Source organism: Phoca vitulina, unplaced genomic scaffold (assembly GCF_004348235.1).
Source record: "Phoca vitulina isolate PV1807 unplaced genomic scaffold, GSC_HSeal_1.0 scaffold11, whole genome shotgun sequence".
NCBI classification, from domain to species: Eukaryota; Metazoa; Chordata; class Mammalia; order Carnivora; family Phocidae; genus Phoca; species Phoca vitulina.
The window spans coordinates 46,843,429-46,863,073 of record NW_022589714.1 but is presented as its reverse complement, the minus strand read 5'-3'; the positions used below and the strand labels follow the sequence as shown (position 1 = coordinate 46,863,073).

General features: G+C 37.8%; 1 protein-coding gene across 7 annotated transcripts in view; it reads right to left on the bottom strand.

Moving 5' to 3' along the window:
• Positions 1-19,645, bottom strand: part of FKBP5 (FKBP prolyl isomerase 5) — a 117,950-nt gene that overhangs the window by 46,612 nt on the left and 51,693 nt on the right. For 5 of the 7 annotated variants that reach the window (XM_032409956.1, XM_032409953.1, XM_032409959.1 and 2 more), the window contains 2 exons: positions 14,915-15,041; positions 10,968-11,112 (listed from right to left, as the gene is read on the bottom strand). In XM_032409956.1, the coding sequence (XP_032265847.1) occupies positions 10,968-11,112; positions 14,915-15,019 (250 nt within the window). In that variant the 5' untranslated portion in view covers positions 15,020-15,041. Of the gene's footprint in view, positions 1-10,967; positions 11,113-14,914; positions 15,045-19,645 lie in introns of all 7 variants that reach the window. The other 2 variants (XM_032409954.1, XM_032409958.1) reach the window with 1 other exon arrangement.

The window sequence follows — 19,645 nt, the reverse complement described above, 5'->3', positions numbered from 1 at the left end:
ATTAAAAAATCATATTAACACATTTTAATGGAAGCAGCCCAAGTGTCCATTGATAGATGAATGGATAAAGATAGATATATACACATACACACAATGGAATATTACTCAGTTACAAAAAAGAATGAAATCTTGCCATTTGAGACAATATGGATGGATCTAGACGGTATAATGCTAAGCGAAATAAGTCCATCAGCAGGGCACCAGGGTGGCTCAGTCGGTTAAGTGTCCAACTCGATTTTGGCTCAGGTCATGATCTCAGGGTTGTGGGATCAAGCCCCGTGTTGGGCTCTGCACTGGGTGTGGAGTCTGCTTAAGATTCTCTCCTCTTGGGGCGCCTGGGTGGCTCAGTCGTTAAGCGTCTGCCTTCGGCTCAGGTCATGATCCCAGGGTCCTGGGATCGAGCCCCGCATCGGGCTCCCTGCTCCGTGGGGAGCCTGCTTCTCCCTCTCCCTTTGGGGCTCCCCCTGCTTGTGTTCCCTCTCTCACTGTGTCTCTCTGTCAAATGAATAAATAAAATCTTTAAAAAAAAAAAAAAGATTCTCTCCTCTCCCTGCCCCATCCCCCTCTCCCCCCTCTCTAAAAAAAGAAAGAAGTCAGTCAAAGACAAATACCGTATGACTTCACTCATATGTGGAATTTAATAAATGAACAAAGAAAACAGACAATTAAAAAAAAAAACCAAAACATCAAAACCAGACTCTTGAATACAGAGAACAAACTGGTAGTTACCAGAAGGAAGGTGGGTGGGGGTATGGGTAAAATAGGTGAAGAGGACTAAGAGTACACTTATCATGATGAGCACTGAATGTATAGAATTGTTGAATCACTATATTGTACACTTGACACTAATGTAACACTGTATGTTAATTATACTGGAATTCAAATAGATTTATAAAATAAAGAAAAAATTTAAAAATCATATAACACATTTTAAAATATAACATTTTAATTTTATCATGGAATACTTTCATCCACATTAAAACAAAAAAATGTTAGAACATTCTAACTTTATTGATTTAAAACATTTTTAAAATTGTGGTAAAATACATACAAAATTTACCATCACAACCATTTTTAAGTGTGCAGAGCAGTACTGTTAAGTATATTCACATTGTTGTACAACCAGTCTCTACAACTTTTTCATCTTGCAACGCTAAAACTCCACCCATTAAACAACTTCCCATTTCCTCCTGCCCCAAGCCCCTGCAAGACTTTTATTCTACTATTTCTGTGAATTTGATTACTCCAGATTCATCTAGATGTAAGTGGAATCATATAGTATTGTCTTTTTTCCCCCAGGTATTATTTTTAAGCAATCTCTACACCCAACGTGGGACTTGAATTTACAACCCTGAGATCAAGAGTCACATGTTCTACCAACTGAGCCAGCCAGACTCCCCATATAGTATTTGTTTTTTCATGACTGGCTTTTTTCACTTGGTGTCCTCAAGTTTCTTTCTTTCTTTCTTTTATTTAAAGATTTTATTTATTTATTTGACACAGAGAGAGAGAGAGAGAGAGAGCACAAGCAAGGGGAACGGCAGAGGGAGAGGCAGGCCCTGCTGAGCAGCCCAACGCGGGGCTCGATCCCAGAACCCTGGGATCATGACCTGAGCCGAAGGCAGCCACTTAACCGACTGAGCCACCCAGGCTGATGAAAACCCTGTGTCCTCAAGTTTCATCAGTGTTGTCATATGTGTCAGAGTTCCCTCCTTTTTAAGGCTGAATAATATTCCTCTGTGAGTGTGAGTGTGTGTGTGTGAGAGAGACAAATTATCCATCATCTAGACATAAACACTTGGGTTGCTTCCATCTTTTGGCTATAATAAATAATGCTGCTACAAGCATGAGAATGGAAGTATCTCTCCTTTTTTTCTAAGATTTTATTATTTATTTGTGAGATAGAAAGAGTACAAGCAGGGGGAGGAGCAGAGGCAGAGGGAGAAGCAGGCTCCCCACTGAGCAGGGAGCCCAATGCGGGGCTCAATCCCAGGACCCTGGGATCATGACCTGAGCTGAAGGCAGACACTTAACCGACTGAGCCACCCAGGTGCCCTCACTGCAGTTTTTACTTACATTTCCCTAATGATTGGTGATGTTAAGCATCTTTTCATACGTTAGTAGGCCATTTATATATCTTTGGAGAAATGTCTAAGTTCATTGCCCATTTTATATCAGTTTATTTGGGGTTTTTCACTGTTGTTGAATTACAGGAGTTCATTATGTATTCTGGATATTAACCCCTTGTCAGATATGTGACAGTCTTCTATCCCTTAAGTTGCTTCTTCACTCTGTTATTATATCCTTTGAAGCAGTTTTTAATTTTGATGTCCAATTTATGTATTTTTTTGTTGCCTGTTGCTTTTGGTGTCACACATCCAAAAAATCATTGCCAAATACAATTTCATGAAGCTTTTCCTCTAAGTTTTCTTCTAAAAAAATACAATTTTAGGTCTTGTATTTAGGTCTTTGATCCATTTTTTAGTTAATTTGTGTATATGGTGTAAAGGGTACAACTTTTCTCTTTTGCATTTGAATATCAAGCTTTCCCAACATCATTTATTTAAAAGGCTGTCCTTTCTCTATTGATTGGTCCATATAAGTTTTAAATGTATGTATGCATTTGAAATATGAGCATACTTAAAATACGATAGGATGAAAGATGTACGGTATTATACAGAAAAACACTTCTTCATATGGGAATAGAAAAGGAGGACAAAAAAGATAAAATGTGTTCATTGTAAAAGGGTTTCCTTTCAAAACATAAAAGCATAAGGCTTTCCTTTCAAAACACTTAAGTATGAGAATTTTTTCCTTTTTTCATACTAGATAAAGCAACTTAAACTTAGTCTTTCCTGTATATTTTTTCCTCTTATGAATTGTTTTAGTCTTATTTTAAAATGTCTTATAAAAGGGCTCTGATAATCATCTCCACTTCCTACCAAAAGTATCCGATTATGAATTGAATTAATTTATATTTTAAGATTCTTTTAAAGTGTTCATATGTCTTCTGTTATATTCATTTTTGCCATTTCTCTCATTACTAAGAAAACTGATCCCAGGATGATATCTCCCCATTCTCATGGCTTTATATTTTTAAAAATAGAGAGAGAAAATGGATATGGTAGCATAATCTGTCCTGGGATAGACTCATCAATATCAACTCTGCCAGGTTAAGCTGTTAGATACCTGAAGGCAGGAGTCATGTCTTGATTATTTTCTATTTCCCAAAGAACTATAACACTGTATTATTATACTCAATAAAGGAACAGAGTCCATGCTATAATTCTAATTTAAATGGAGTTAGAAATTTATTAGCTTCCCCCAGTTTATTCTTACCCTGCCTAAATCAGCTTCTCCCTAATATGTACTCAGCAATGGAAATCAAAAGCATTCCTCCTCCTCTATTGGAAAGTACCAGGTAAAGCCAAAAAAAGTACTTTCTCAAAGTTTGCTATCTTTCTGGCTCACACTTTTGGAGAGGGTTAGGAAAATTAAATATTTTGGCCTAAAAGCCTTCCTTCCAAATCCTGAATGCTTCTAAACTGCACGTAAACAACCACAACAACAAAACAGATCTTAAGAACGTATTTAAGCAGGAGCAAGAGTATCAATAGAAATTTAAAAGGAGCACATGGCTAAACCACACACAAGCCACAGGAAGTTGGTTGCACAGGTACCCATTACTAGTAGTACTTTACTAGTTGTAAAATGTCAAGGCTTAAACTGCATGAAAAAAACCACATTTCAATTAAAAAAAAACCAAAAACCTTTCAAAATAGGAATTCAGCCCATAATATCAAGCATGTAATAGCAAAAATTTCGCTTTTGATAAATCTCATTAACTCTATCAATTCCTGTGAGAAAAGTGTCTGGTGTACAGCAGGCACTCAGGAAATTCTGCTGGACCAGGACCTACTTTGTTTTTGTACCTGGTTTGAGGTAGTTTTAAACCTTAAGATCTAATATAATTTGAAAGAGATTGCTTGGGTTTGAATCGTGGCCCTACCACTTTACTGTATAACTTTGGGTTAATTGCTTCATCTCCCTGACCATGGTTTCCTCATACATAAACAAACAAACAAACAAAAAAAACAGAACCAAATGAAAACAAAAATGGCTAATTATGGTAGGCACCTAAACCATAAAAAAAATTAGCAAAGTGGATTTCATCAAAATTAAAAACTTTTGTTCCTATAAAGGCAAGCCAAACACTGTGAGAACATACTTGCAATAATCTGATAAAGTGCTTGTTGTGTTGAACACAACTCAATAAAAAGACAGGCAACTGATTTTTTTAAACTGTCAAAAACAACAGATACTTCACAAAATATACAAATGCCCACTAAGCACAGGAAAAGATACCCTCAATATCACTAGTGAAATGCAAATGATGACCAAAATGAGATACCATTTCACGCCCATTAGAATGGCTACAGTTAAAAAGACTGACTACACTAAGAGCTGGCAAGGATACGAAAAACTTAAACTCTCATGCAGTGCTGGTGCAAATGCAAAATGGTATGGCAACATCTTATAAACATATACTTACTATATGACCAGTAAGTCCACTCTTGGGCATTTATCCAAAATACATGAAAACATATACCCTCACAAAGACATGAATGTGAATGTTCATAAAAACATTGTTCATAATAGCCCCAAACTCCAATGTCCAATTTCTTTTTTTTTTTAAAGATTTTATTTATTTGTCAGAGAGAGAGAGAGAAAGTGCACGAGGAGGGAGAGTGGCAGGCAGAGGGAGAAGCAGGCTCCCCGCTGAGCAAGGAGCCCAATGCGGGGCTCCATCCCAGGACCCTGGGATCATGACCTGAGCCGAAGGCAGACGCTTAACCGACAGGCAGGCATCCCTCCAGTGTCCAATTTCTGAATGGGTGAACAAATTTCCATGCTGTGGAATACTACTTGGCAATTCAACATTCATGAATCTCAGAATCATTATGATAAGTGAAAGAGGTGAAGTAGCAAAAATGACATGATTTTCCATTTATATCAAATTCTAGAAAAGGCAGAAGTAGAGTAACGTAAACCAGATTGGTGACTGCATGGGGCCCAGAGTCTGGGAAGGACAGAGACTGCAAAAGGACATGAGAAAACTTTTCAGGGTGAGGAAACTGATCTATATTTTGATTGCGGTGGCAGTTATACAACAATTACCAAAATTCATCAAGTTGTACCTTTCTTAAAAAGGTAAATTTTATATAGGCAAATATGACCTCAATTAAAAAAAACTCAAAAACTCTTAGAACATTAATATGATTGATTGTCACCTAACCGATCCTAAATAGATTGTACAAAGAATCTAACAAGCAATAATAGGATTGGTGTGAGGATTAAATGAGATAATGCACATAAAGCCCTTAGCCTGGCATTGCAAGCACTTTAAAAGTATTAGCTATTAGTCTTTCAATATATATTTTCTCCCCCTTACTCTAATATGCTAATGACTAACTAAATTAACAATTGGTTTTACTAGTGATCATGGGTCATCATGCAGGAAAGATTATATTAATGTTACAGGCAGACTGCTGATATTACTTCATTATAGTTTAATCTCAATAGTAAGAGGGAAGTATAGGTATATGAAGAATCCAAAATGACTGGTTTCTTTGTTTCTCTTCTCAAATCTGGGGGAAGAATAATATAACAGGAGTTTTACCTTCATAATTCCCAGCCATGTCTGTCACATACCAAGAACACCAAAAACAACTTCATTGAAGCAGCGCTCTATAAGAAATCACCAGACCTTGATAAGGGCAGGTGGGGGAGGGGCAGAGCCTTAGCGTGCTTGGATTTACCTTGAAGAACTAAAAGAAATAATTCTTTCATCCCCCAAATCTATCCCTTGCCAATTTTACTGATAATATATTTGTTGGAGGGAGGGAGGGGGGAAAAACCAGAACTTCTACCATGGAAGTATATTGGAAAATCCTGAGTCCTTATTTCAACTTCTTTTAAAATGAGTTATGAACACAGTTCTAGGAATTCAGAACATGAAAACCCAATGAGGGAAACCACCATCTCTTCATTCTAATTTGTGTAACATATTCTGAAGTAGTAATAATTGGTTGTCTTAGATTGATTCAGTTTTGTCTTTCCAGACTTTCTGGGGCTAAAAAAGATGGTTAAGCATTATTTCAAAGAGTTTGTATGCAGGCATACGTAGTAAATAGCGTTAACACCCAAACTGCTATAGTACAGTTTTTGCCATTCCACTAGAAAGCCAATAATCCTAACACTGTAACAACAGTAATAAACACGTGAGTGCTTACTACGTGCTAAGCAATGGGTGCAATATCTTATTTACTCTTCTATATACAACAGTATATATTATCATTCTTGTGACTTTACAAATGAGGGAAGTAAGACACAGAGTTTAACAGATGGCACAGAAAGAGCAATAGACACATACACACACAACCTGTACGTAAAGCTCAAATGCATGTGGATGTATATATGTACATATATGTGGTATGTGTATTTTATGGCAATTTTTTACAGATAAGCACTCATAATTCTATTTTAAATACTGAAGTCACAATAGAATCCCCAAATTAGTGTGACTTTCCACTGAAACACTTTATTTATTTATTTATTTATTTATTTATTTATTTATTTGACAGAGAGAGAAAGAGAGAGGGAACACAAGCAGGGGGAGTGGGAGAGGGAAAAGCAGGTTTCCTGCTGAGCAGGGAGCCTGATGCGGGGCTGGGGGTCCTGGGTCCTGGGATCAAGACCTGAGCCGAAGGCAGACGCTTAATGACTGAGCCACCCAGGTGCCCCCCCACTGAAACATTTCTATTTATTCCCTTGGGAGAAGTGAATTTTAAGGGATCAAGAGAGCTCAATATACAATATGCTACAGTCCATTTATATTATTTTTCTTCAGTTTGATGAAGTAGCTACTGCTATAACATATAGGCTTTATGCTGTAAACTGCCTAACCAATGTTTCTTGCTTTACAGTCACCTGAGCACATTATGCTACAGAACTTTTACCACAAGTATATTGCTCTATTCTCATATTTCTAATTATCATCTTAAGGGGGTCTCTAAAGGTTCTGTCATTGTTTTGGTTTTTAGTCTTTTACACAGTTTTTGTTCCTGTACTCTTTACAGAAGGTACAAGAATGGAATCATAGCCAGGATTAATCTTAAAGCTTTTCCATAGGAACCCTCCTACACTGTTGGTGGGAATGCAAGCTGGCGTAGCTACTCTGGAAAACAGTATGGAGGTTCCTCAAAAAGTTGAAAATAGAGCTACCCTACGACCCCGCAATTGCACTACTGGGTATTAACCCCAAAGATACAAATGTAATGATCGGAAGGGGTACCTGCACCCCAATGTTTATAGCAGCAATGTCTACAATAGCCAAACTATGGAAAGAGTGTACATGTCCATCAACAATGAATGGATAAAGAAGATGTGGTACACACACACACACAATGGAATATTATGCAGCCATCAAAAACCCCCCAAAAATGAAATCTTGCCATTTGCAACAACGTGGATGGAACTAGAGGGTATTATGCTAAGCGAAATAAGTCAATCAGAGAAAGACAACTATCATATGATCTCACTGATATGAGGAATTTGAGAAACAAGACAGAGGATCATAGGGGAAGGGAGGGAAAAATGAGACAAGGCGAAACCAGACAGAGAGACAAACAATAAGAGACTCTTAATCTCAGGAAACAGAGGGTTGCTGGAGTGGAGGGGGGTGGGAGGGATAGGATGGCTGGGTGATGGACATTGGGGAGGGTATGTGCTATGGTGAGCGCTGTGAATTGTATAAGACTGATGTATCATAGACCTGTACCCCTGAATCCAATAATACATTATATGTTAATAAAAAAAAAAAATACATGAGCAAAAAAAAAAAAATAAAGCTTTCCATAGATGAGCAGGGAAGGTTAGGTGGCTTTTTAGAAGAGCAGGGAAGGTTAGGTGGCTTACTCATGTTAAAATGACACAGGAAAGAGTGAAAACAGGAACCCGTGGCTTCCTAACACCCAGGTGGATGCTCCTCTCCCCGTGAGACCACACTCTCTAGATAGGTGTGTCATAGGTAGCAAGTCAACCGGAAGTCACCTATTTTATCTCGGCTCAAAAGTCTAGGAAACATAAAAGACTCATTCATCTTAGGGTAGTTTATTAAGAATATGTGGGTAGAGAAGATGGTAGCATTAAGTTCCCAGCAATTTCTTTATTCTTAGCAATTCTTAAGTCTACTTGCAAAGATAGCTGCTGAGAGAAGGTGTGTTATCTTAAATCCATCAACTTCTTCAAGAAAGAAATTCAAAGGGTACAGTAAGAATCTGGGGCGGGGCAGTGGGAACAGTGATGTCTAAGACGTCTGATGAGGCCATTTACTCTGAGATCATCTCAATTAAATACTGATGCCACAGCCATGCTGGTGGCACTGAAGGTTCATATCCCTAAATCAACAAAAAGACAAATTCTAATTTAACTGTCAACATTTTCTGCTTTATCAAGAGAGAGAATCTGTATTTGATTTTGATTGGTATCATACTGAAACACAAGATTAATCTCACGTGACCACTAAGTCACTAAAGACCCAAAGGAGAAGGGAGCAGTGGCGTAGCCAGCACCAGAGCATGGAGAGAGCATAGCTGGACAGGAAGCACAAGTCACCATGACCTATGCCTGTGAGTGCCAGGAAGGGAGAGGAGAAGAGAGGCAGAAAGAGTTTAACTCCATAGTTCCTCATCTGCTGTTTCCTTTCCCAGATCCATGCTTAGTTAAGAATTCATCTCAGATGGTACAATCAGAAAAAGAAAGGGATTATCGTCAACACTGAGCCATGATGGTGGATGGGGGATTACTCCTTTTCTCTCACACTCAATCTGGGAACGAACTAGAAGTCTGTTATATCTGTAGCAGATATGAATAAAAAAACATTGGTAATTTAGCCACTTTCTTTTTTTTGAAGTATTTTTTTTATCTATTTGACAGAGAGAGAGAGAGAGAACACAAGCAGGGGGAACAGCAGGCAGAGGGAGAGGGAGAAGCAGGCTCCCCGCTGAGCAGGGAGCCTGACACGGGGCTCAATCCCAGTACTCTGGGATCATGACCTGAGCCGAAGGCAGACACTTAACCAACTGAGCCGCCCAGGGGCCCCTAGCCACTAATTTTCAACAAGCCACATGGCCCACAAAGTTCAATTTGATGTACGGGCTATTATTCTCCTTACAAGACTGAAAAAAAAAAAATACAAAATTAACTAAAGACATTTAAAAGCATTTGAAAATAAATTAGTATAAATCACATTTAAGACCTGAAAATAGTAGTTCTCAGGCTTTTTTCCTCAGGACCCTCTTTACATCTTAAAAATTGAGGGCCCTAAGGAACTTCTGTTTATCTATCTATTGATATTTACCACATTAAAATTAAAGAAAATCATTATTTACCAAATTCACTGAAAAATAGTAATAACCTCATTATATGTTAACCCAAGTTATTTATTTATTTTTTTTTTAAAGATTTTATTTTTATTATTTATTTGACAGAGAGACACAGCGAGAGAAGGAACACAAGCAGGGGGAGTGGGAGAGGGAGAAGCAGGCTCCCTGCAGAGCAGGGAGCCCGATGTGGGACTCGATCCCAGGACCCTGGGATCATGACCTGAGCCGAAGGCAGTCGCTTAACCGACTGAGCCACCCAGGTGCCCATAACCCAAGTTATTTTTATGAAAACTATATTTTAAAAAATTTATTAGTGAGAATGGTATTGTTTTATAAATTTACAAGTGTAAAATGTGTCTAACTTAATAAAAGACAACCAGATTCTCATACCTACTTTTGCATTCATCTGTTGCAATTCTGGCTTAAGTCTGCAGAAAAAATCCAAACCCACAAAGATAGATTGGAAAAGGTAGGAGTACTTTAATAGCCTTTTCAGATAATTATGAATATAATTATCTGATGACATCAAAGCTGGACAAGTGGTAGTTTCATAAAGGTTAGCTGCAATGTGGAATCTGAAAGCGTATCAATGAACTTTTCATATCATATTACATTAAAATCCACTGGTCTAGCTTGCGCAATGAATGGATCTTTTAGTCATGCATGATTTTGTAACATCTAGTATTGGTGGGAAAATATTGGTTCACTGAATTACATAGATCTTCCAAATGTTAACACATTTCATTATATAATATTTTTTAAATCACATTCATTAAAACCCACTGATCTCATCAGAAGTCTTTTAAGTTTTGGAAAGCTGCCAAGCTCACAGTGGCAGATACACATTTCCCAAAACTGTAATTTTCATTTGAAAACTCGATGGTAAGAAATATTGTCAGTTGTTTTCCTTGAAGTGACAGGCTCACTTCATTCATTTTTAAGAAAGTATCTGCCAAATACCAAATAATCAAGTCTAAATAACAACAGTTTGCCCTTTCAAATAAAAATCGTGTTTTTTTCAAAAAATGTACTCAAGTTAAGTGCACAAGTGCTTCTCCATGAGATAACCACTACACTTGGGTATGCAGAAGTGCTCAAGGTGTGCTTCCTATCTGTCACAAAGCAGCAAAACAATGTGAAACTCAAGGATTAGGATTTAATAAAATTAGTATTTTTTTACACTTTGTCAAGGACATTAAGTGAAACTGGCTTCCCTTCTTTTTCTTATTTACACAGTGAATGAGGGCAGCGAAGCATAAATGATTACTGGTAGAGCTTGGTGCTGCGCCTAGATTTGTGCCGGGGCACCAGCAGCCTCTACCACTGCAGCTTGGGCACCTTCCATGCAAGTGTCAACACAGTAAAAATATAAACAACATCTTAGTATTATTAAGAAAACAATTTTGACATTACGGACCCCCTAAAAAATCCACTAGCTCCTATATGGGATCGACTAGCTCCTATACGATATAAATGGCAATAAATCCAAGCAAAACACAACTCAAAAACACCATCTCTTACCTTTGCCAAGACTAAAGACAAATGGTTCATTTCTATCATGACTGGAATCAAACTTCTTTCCATTTGACAATTTCCCTTTGTAATGGACATAAACTTTGTCTCCAATCATTGGTGTTTCCTCACTATTCCCCACTCTTTTGACAATCTAGAAAAGACAAACATCAAGAAAAAGGAGCTGATTTTATTCTAATCAGAGAATAAAAAGGTTGCACAGTCCATTCCACATTACCCAGGCAGATTTACAAATAATTACGTCCTTTCTAAAGGCTTCCTTCCCAGTTCTCTCAATAACCCTCACTGTTAGAAAACTGTCCTGTACTACTCTCAATCTTTAATGCTATATTTAATTATTCCCTCAAAATAACATAATAAGGGGCACCTGGTGGCTCAGTCATTAAGCATCTGCCTTCGGCTTGGGTCATGATCCCAGGGTCCTGGGATCGAGCCCCGCATTGGGCTCCCCGCTCAGCAGGAAGCCTGCTTCTCCCTCTCCCTCTGCCCCTGCTTGTGTTCCCTCTCTCACTGTGTCTCTCTCTGTCAAATAAATAAACAAAATCTTTAAAAAAAAAATAACATAATAATATAACCAATAGATCCTGCTTCATGCTTTGACACTAAAATCTCTCAAAACACAGAGCTAGTTCATACACAAACTAAATTAGACCAAAAAGATTAGTGGACTTTCAAAACCATTCAAAAAGAAGTCTAAAGCAAAGTTACAAAGGTGAGATTTTATTTACTTCCCTCCTTTGCTAAAAATATTACCTTTTGACTAGATTCCACTAGTTTGGTTTAATTTAAAAAGCTCAATTTTCTGGTAGAACAGATTATACTTCTTATTATGTGACAAATATTTAATGTGTAAAAAACAGTATCACTGCATAGTTTGATATGATACTGAATAACTTGTTTTCTAGTAAAGCAAATGCCAAAAAAGCTCCAGGCTGAAAAACAGTTAGCTGTCATAAAATCCAGTATATTTATTTTGTTCTTGGCAGAGCAGACCACTAATGCAGTTGGTCAGTTCTGGGAAAAGAAAATCAAATCCAGGCATGTGGTGGTATAATTTATTCTGTCAATCACCTATGCCATATTAATCATTTTTATTAGATAACAGAGGATGGTAGCTAATATCCAAGAAACATCATTTTAGGGCAAGGGTCTGAATTTTTATACAAAGAATTCAATTATTCACTCCTAAATTCTTTAAGATGTATCCTCCCAGCCCCACCCTCATATTACCACATAAACACCATAAACTTATATTCTACAACTTTCTTAGTTCAAAAGTCCAGACATTCTTACAAGGAAAAGAATCATTACTGCAACTCCACCAAAAACCTGTTAGAACTAATTAATGAGTTCAGTAAAGTGGGAGGATACAAAATCAACACACAGAAATCAGTTGTGTTTCTATATACTGGTAACAAGGAAATAACTGAAAAAGAAATTAAAAAAAACAATCTCAGAAATGCAAATCAAACCCACAAGATACCACCTCACTTGTTAGAATGGCTATGATCAAAAAGACAAGAAATAGTAAGTGCTGGCAAGGTTGTGGGGAAAAGGGAACATTCATGTACTGGTGGTAGGAATGTAACTGGTGCAGCCACTGTGGAAAACAGTGTGAAGGTTCCTCAAAAAATTAAAAATAGAACTACCATATGATCCAGCAATTCCACTTCTGGGTACTTCTCCAAGGAAAATGAAAACACTAGTTCAAAAAGATATATGTACCACCATGTTCAGTGAAGCACTATTTACAACACTTAAGCTATGCAAACAACCTAAATGTCCACAGATAGATGAGTGGATAAAGAAAATGTGGTACATATATACACAGTGCAATGTTAATTTAGCCATAAAAAAGAATAAAATCTTGCCATCTGTGACAACATGGAAGGACCTTGAGAGCATTATGCTAAGTGACAGAGAAATACAAATCCTATATGATCTCACTTATATGTGGAATCTAAAAAAGCTGAACTCACAAAAACAGAGAGTAGCATGTTAGTTGCTAGGGGCTCTGGATTGGGAAAAATAGAAGCTGTGAAGAGTTACCTTAAGGAGATACTTTAAGGATAATATTTAGTCTCGATTCATTTTAAAAATATAAGCTCCACAATATAATTTTACCCTCCTGAGCTAGTCATTGACTTCCCAGATATGCCTTGGTCTTAAAAAATAATAATATGCAAACAATGAATCATGGAACACTACATCAAAAACTAATGATATACTGTATGTGACTATGTATGTGACTAACATAACATAATAAAAAAATTACAGATCCATCATACAGAGACTGTATGAGGTAGGTAGTAGTGTTCCAATATTACAAATGAGGAAATTTCATCACAGAAAGGTTAACTAAATTGCCCTAGGTCATACAGTTAGTAGACCTACTTAATCTTAACCAAAAGCCCCACAGTGAAACCCAAGGCTCTAGACAGGGATCGATGATATGATTTAAAGGGCTTACAATCTCAAAATGTTTCTTACAAGCCTAAAAATCTACTTTACTAGCTAGATTTACTCCCTGGAACAAAGCAGGGCTGGAGGGAGGTTGGGGACTGTGTTCTCTGGGTATACTGAAAAGGTGAACGAGAAGGGGGATACTGAGGACAGCCTGCAAAAATATCTACTGTCTCCAGGAGCATCCTGGAGTTTGGGAGAAGTGATTCATATAGTTACAGGTTGAAAGGCCCTCTGAAAGAAGACAGCATGATATAAATCTAGGGCATAAAGCCCCTCTTTCTAGAGTTGAAAGTCTCCAAAATTTGGCTTGGCATGGGGCAAGCTAACAGTAAAACACGTATATTCAGAAGATCCAGGCACAGAAAAAAAGCTTTCATATAAGCAAGATTAGACAAAACAAACTAAAAAATTCTCATTTGCTGCTGCTGACACAAGGAGATATTAAAACTCAGCTTAGTGGTAATATTTAGAATGTGTAAGATAATCTTTCAGCAAGAAAAAATTTACACAAAACTTATATGAATAACAACAGCGTAGGAGAAATAATGACTTAATATGACTAAAATCATTTAACCTTGCTCAGCTCCAGTTTATTTACTTACATGGAATATCAATATACACCTTCCATAAATAAAATGGAAGGGTCAAGAGGTGCTGATTGTCTCACAAGACCATTGTGAGACACAAAAACACACATGTAGAAATGATTAATTACAGAGTGAAAAATATAGTGTGTTTTAAGGAGGAAAGCTAATTCAAAAGTAAGATATATTCTCTGATGAAATCTCAAAAAATATCTTCACTGCACAAACAACAATCTGTATGTAAAAACAAATCCTTGGGAACGTTGCAAGTCAGCTTTTCTTTTTCCTCTAATAAGTCTCAAATTGAATTGTCACCAGCTAGCTTTAGTATACTTAAATATTACGTTAAAATAATAAACCATGTGTGGGGCGCCTGGGTGGCTCAGTCGTTAAGAGGCTGCCTTCGGCTCGGGTCGTGATCCCAGGGTTCTGGGATCGAGCCCTGCATTGGGCTCCCTGCTCGGCGGAGAGCCTGCTTCTCCCTCTCCCTCTGTCTGCTGCTCTGCCTACTTGTGCTCTCTCTCTCTGTGTTAAACAAATAAATAAAAATCTTAAAAAAAAAATAATAATAATAATAAACCATGTGTACACTCTGAGAACTGGGAGATACAGCCTTTTAGAGTCACATAACTTGGATCTGTACCCCAGACCTGCACTTATTTACTCTGTTGGGCCTCAGTTTCACCGTCTATAATCTGGGATTAAAAATAAACCTCAAGTCATGAAGATGAAACTGAGAACTTGCCTGTAGTGTTTAACACTTAGTAAGCCCCAATAAACATTATCCACCTCCACCTCCAGCCAAAAGAAACAAAGAAAGATTTTTATAAATAATCCTTCCAGATAGCAAATTTCCCTGCATGTCATTCATCCTTGTAACCTCACCTTTAATACTCCTCTATCTTTTTTAGAGGTGATATCCTCTCCACGTTCAGCCACAGCTGCTGCTGGGTTTTCTCCATTGTTCTTGGCACCTTCATCAGTAGTCATGGTCTTTTATAAGTAAGAAAACCTGCTGAGAAGAAATGTATTTTAGCTAAGAAAAATACCATTGCTTTAAGCATCTGAAAATGCCGTAGAAATGGGCTTTCCCTGACCTAAGATTTACATAGGGCCAATAAGGTTAAACACTGAACATGAAAACAAAAACATTTGCCATGAGCACGTATTGATACCATGAGGCATGTACATAAAACATCATCCAACTCTTCAGTTTCCCATCCAGCGATGGTCCCAAATTAGAGGGCAGTCCAAGTCAGGTTTGGTAGTGATTATATTCCTTAACATGATTACACACTGAGAAGCAGTACTTTTAGAGCTTTGAAAATGTCTTTTTCCTATAGTGATATTCTTGACAGAAAATTAAGAACTTATCAGGTGATCTGATTTAAAAAATGACAATATACAGGCGTGCCTGGGTGGCTCAGTCATTGAACTTCCGACTCTTGATTTCGGCTCAGGTCGTGATCTCATGGGTCCTGGGACTGAGCCCTGAGTTGGGCTCTGCACTCAAAGGGGAATCTCCTTGAAGATCTTCTCCGTCTGCCCCTCCTGTCACTTGTGCACACTCACCCTATCACACATTATCTCTCTCTAAAATAAATAAATCTTCAAAAAAAAAAAAGGGCAATATATCACAGTGGTAAATAGAACAGGTGTTAGAAGGTGACGACCCCAGTCTGAGTCTTAGCTCCAGCACTATCTCACACCCGCAAACTTAATCTTGCTGAGCCTTAATTTCAAGTCTGTAAAAGGGAGAAGTGCATTGTTCACAGAGTTCCCGTGAGGCATTAATGAGATAACGTATGTGAAGAGATTAGCACAAAATCATAACTTAAAGATGTAAGCATTTATCATGCTTATCATTGGGTCCTCCTCAGGGCTACATTTTTCATCTCCTGCTCAAAATATCTATAGAATGAGGTTCTTCCCTGGCATGGCATTCGAGGCCCTTCACAACCTGATCCTAACCTATCTTTCACAGGTCTAGTTTCCACTCCTTTCTTTTACTTTATTTCATGCAGCTCATGCTCTAGTCAAACCAGAGCAATTCCTCAGCCGTAACAAGCCCTCTGCTTTCCCATCTCCACGCTTTTGGTCACTCTTTTTCTTCCCCTCCAAACACTCTTCCCTCTCAAATTCTTCCTCCATCATACCAATCTTGACCCTATACTTGGAAGTTGTCTGCACTCTTCTGTGCTTCCTGAGCTCTTCCCTTGATGTGCTGTCTATCATATATTTATAAGACACATTTGCTGGATTTAAAAGATCCTTGAGAGCAAGGGCCACACTTTGTTCATATTTATATCCCCTAGAATGCCTCCACCTTTCAGACTGCTAAAACAAAACAAGCAAGGAATTTGGAGCTCCTTACAAGCTATTTGATGTTGGCTATCTTTAACTTCTCTAAGCCTTTCTCCCCCACCTGTGTAACTGGAATAATAACATCTACTTTCACAGAGTGATCTTCTGGATTAAATGGTATAATGTGTATTTTTAGAAGTATACATTCCAATGTTAGCTCTTACTATCAGTCACCCAAATGACAGACACTTTGTCATGCAAGGCAAACCAAACCAAAGGGCCAATCAATAGATGCAACAAAACACATCTCACTGGCTGCTGCCATGATTAATTCCACACTGCTCTCCTGGTTGAGCAGGGAAAGTCAAGAATTAATCACTTCTACAGCTATTCCATATTAAGCTAATAATAATGGATAAAGCTCCCTAAAGTCAATATATAATAATAATATACTGCAGTGTTTTAACTCATTTCCAATTGACCTAAATTTACTTCAGTCAACAAAGACACAAATCAAATTCTGCTGTGCCCAAAAATCTTCAAAGAGAACACCAAAGACCAGGAGCTAAGCCCCTTTGCTTTATTTTCTAGTACAGTTTATACCAAACACAAAAGATCCAAATGCTTGGCTCAAGATAAGGGAGAGGCCAGAACAAAGCATTCTCAAACAAACAACAACATAAATTAAGTACCCAGCTGTATGTGATGCTAGGATAGATAATTAGGAAAATTACATGAACAGGGTTGGTTCCCAGCTTCTAGTAACCAACTGCTTATGATAGACTTCTCTAATGCATGGGGACTTGTAGAAGGCACCTCCAAAACAGAGGGGAAAATATCTTTTAAATATTTGGGGAGTCACGAATCATATTCCCGGAAAAATACATTGACACAAAAAAATTTCCTGGGCTTCATAGATAAACTGACATCCATCAATAGGCCCCTAGCAAAAGCTTGAATTAAATCAATGTGCAAATTAAAATAACCAGGTGGAAGGTTATTAGGGAGCAGGACAGCCACATAGTCTCAAAGCATGAACCTACAGATTACTTAATAAAGGAAAAGTGCTTTCCGATGAAGTGATTTGACAGACACCCCTTAGCACGAGTGGTCTGCATCATGACCAAGCTGTGCATTACCCAAAATAATACACACTGCTATCACGGTGCTTCCTGATGTGATGGAATGGGAAGTACACATGTAATAGCCCTACCAAAAGTATTTAACCTGAAACTAATCAAGAAGAAAAGATAAAATCATTTGTGGAATATTGTATAAGACCACTGGCCTAGACATCTCAAAATGTTAATGTTATGAAAGATCCCTCACCCCAAAAAAGATAGGGGGCCTGTCCTAGTTTAAAGGAGACTAAAGAGATACAACAACCAAATGTGATGTGTGATCTTTGGCTGGATCCTGGATTAGAGGGATGAAAGTGTTATAAAAGCACATTTTTGGGAGAATTAGAAAGACTTAAAAAATAAGACTGTACATTAGATTATTATTACTTTATAACATTAACTTCCTAGAATGTGATACAGTATCGTGGTTTTTTTTTGTTTTTTTTTTTTTAAGATTTTATTTATTTATTTGAGACAGAGAGAATGAGAGAGACAGAGCACATGAGAGGGGGGAGGGTCAGAGGGAGAAGCAGGCTCCCTGCCGAGCAGGGAGCCCGATGCGGGACTCGATCCAGGGACTCCAGGATCCTGACCTGAGCCGAAGGCAGTCGCTTAACCAACTGAGCCACCCAGGCGCCCCAGTATCGTGGTTTTATGTAAAATAATATACTCATTCTTAGGAGACACATCCTGAACTATTTAGGGGTGAGGTGTCATGATGTCTGCTACTTACTTTCAAATCATTTAAGAGAACGTGTGTGTGTGCAAGCACAAATACCACAAAAAAACTAAAAGTTTTGAGGAAGGATGACTACCAACCACACGTCCAAAGACAGTGCCTTTCTTTTTAATGCTTATCAATTGGGGATCAGCTACATTTTTAAATGAAAATACTGTCAATCAAAAAATAGCTCAGTCGGTTAAGTGTCCGACTCTTGATCTCAGCTCAGGTCATGATCTCAGGGTCGTGAGATCAAACCCTGCATCAGGCTCTGTACTCAGCTGGGAGTTTGCCTGAGATTCTCTCCTCCAATCTCTCTGTCCTCCTCCCAACCCCCCACCACTGCTCGCATGCATCGCTCTATCAAATAAATAAATAAATCTTTTTTTTAAAAAAGCCATTTCTTTTGGTTCTAATCCTACCCTTTGGAAACAATAGCTTGGTAAAATTCAACTTGTAAGTTGATTTGCTAACTTTATAAGTCTCATTTGATAAAGGAATTTGCTCTTCATATTTGGTTCTAACCCTTTAAGGGATTTAAGTAATCTTCGTAATCTCAGACAATGGTTCTGAGCAGTATGGAGTATATGAAAAGGGGTAGCGTAATTAAAACACAAAGATAAAGGGCGCCTGGGTGGCTCAGATGGTTAAGCGTCTGCCTTCGGCTCAGGTCATGATCCCAGGGTCCTGGGATCGAGTGCCGCATCAGGCTCCCTGCTCCTTGGGAGCCTGTTTCTCCCTCTGCTTCTCTCTCTCTCTCTCTGTCTCTCATGAATAAATAAAATCTTTAAAAAAAAAAAAAAAAAAACCACAAAGATAAAAAAAAAACAGTAAAATGCTTTTCAACTTTCAAAGGCAAGATATATCTGGAAGAATAAAGAAATAAAGTGAATTTTTCCAAGTTTCTTCCATTAATTCCAGTTATATCCTTTGGCGTACAGATCTTTATAAGCAAACAAAAATTTTTAAAAACCTTTTTCCTTGATCTAGTGTTATATGAAAAAAGGCAGTAAGATGAGACAATTCCCAAAAACCTGCAAGACACACTGAGAAAGTTTCACTTTTTTCATAAGTGAGCCTTTTCTTCTTTCTCCTACTCTAGGTTTATTCTGGATTTAAAATCACTATGTAGCTATGGATATTAATCTATGATAAAGCTCACTGTTCTGAACTGTCCAAAGGGGGGAAACTGCTACCCAGTACATCAGAGAGGGAACACACAGTTCTGTTATGGACATGCCAGATAAGCAGGCACTCTCCAAAGTGCAAGTCAGCAAACACCTGAGACATAACTGAAAAATGAGAATACGCTTAAAATTTCACCAACAGTGTACTGAAAAATTTAGTTAACGTAACTAAAAATGAGAAATCATTTTAAAGGGTTATCCATTAATTCCCCATGTGTATTTCTCACTGTGTTATTCTCTGTTAAAATATAGATAAATTGTATCAGATTATCCTACTCTCTAA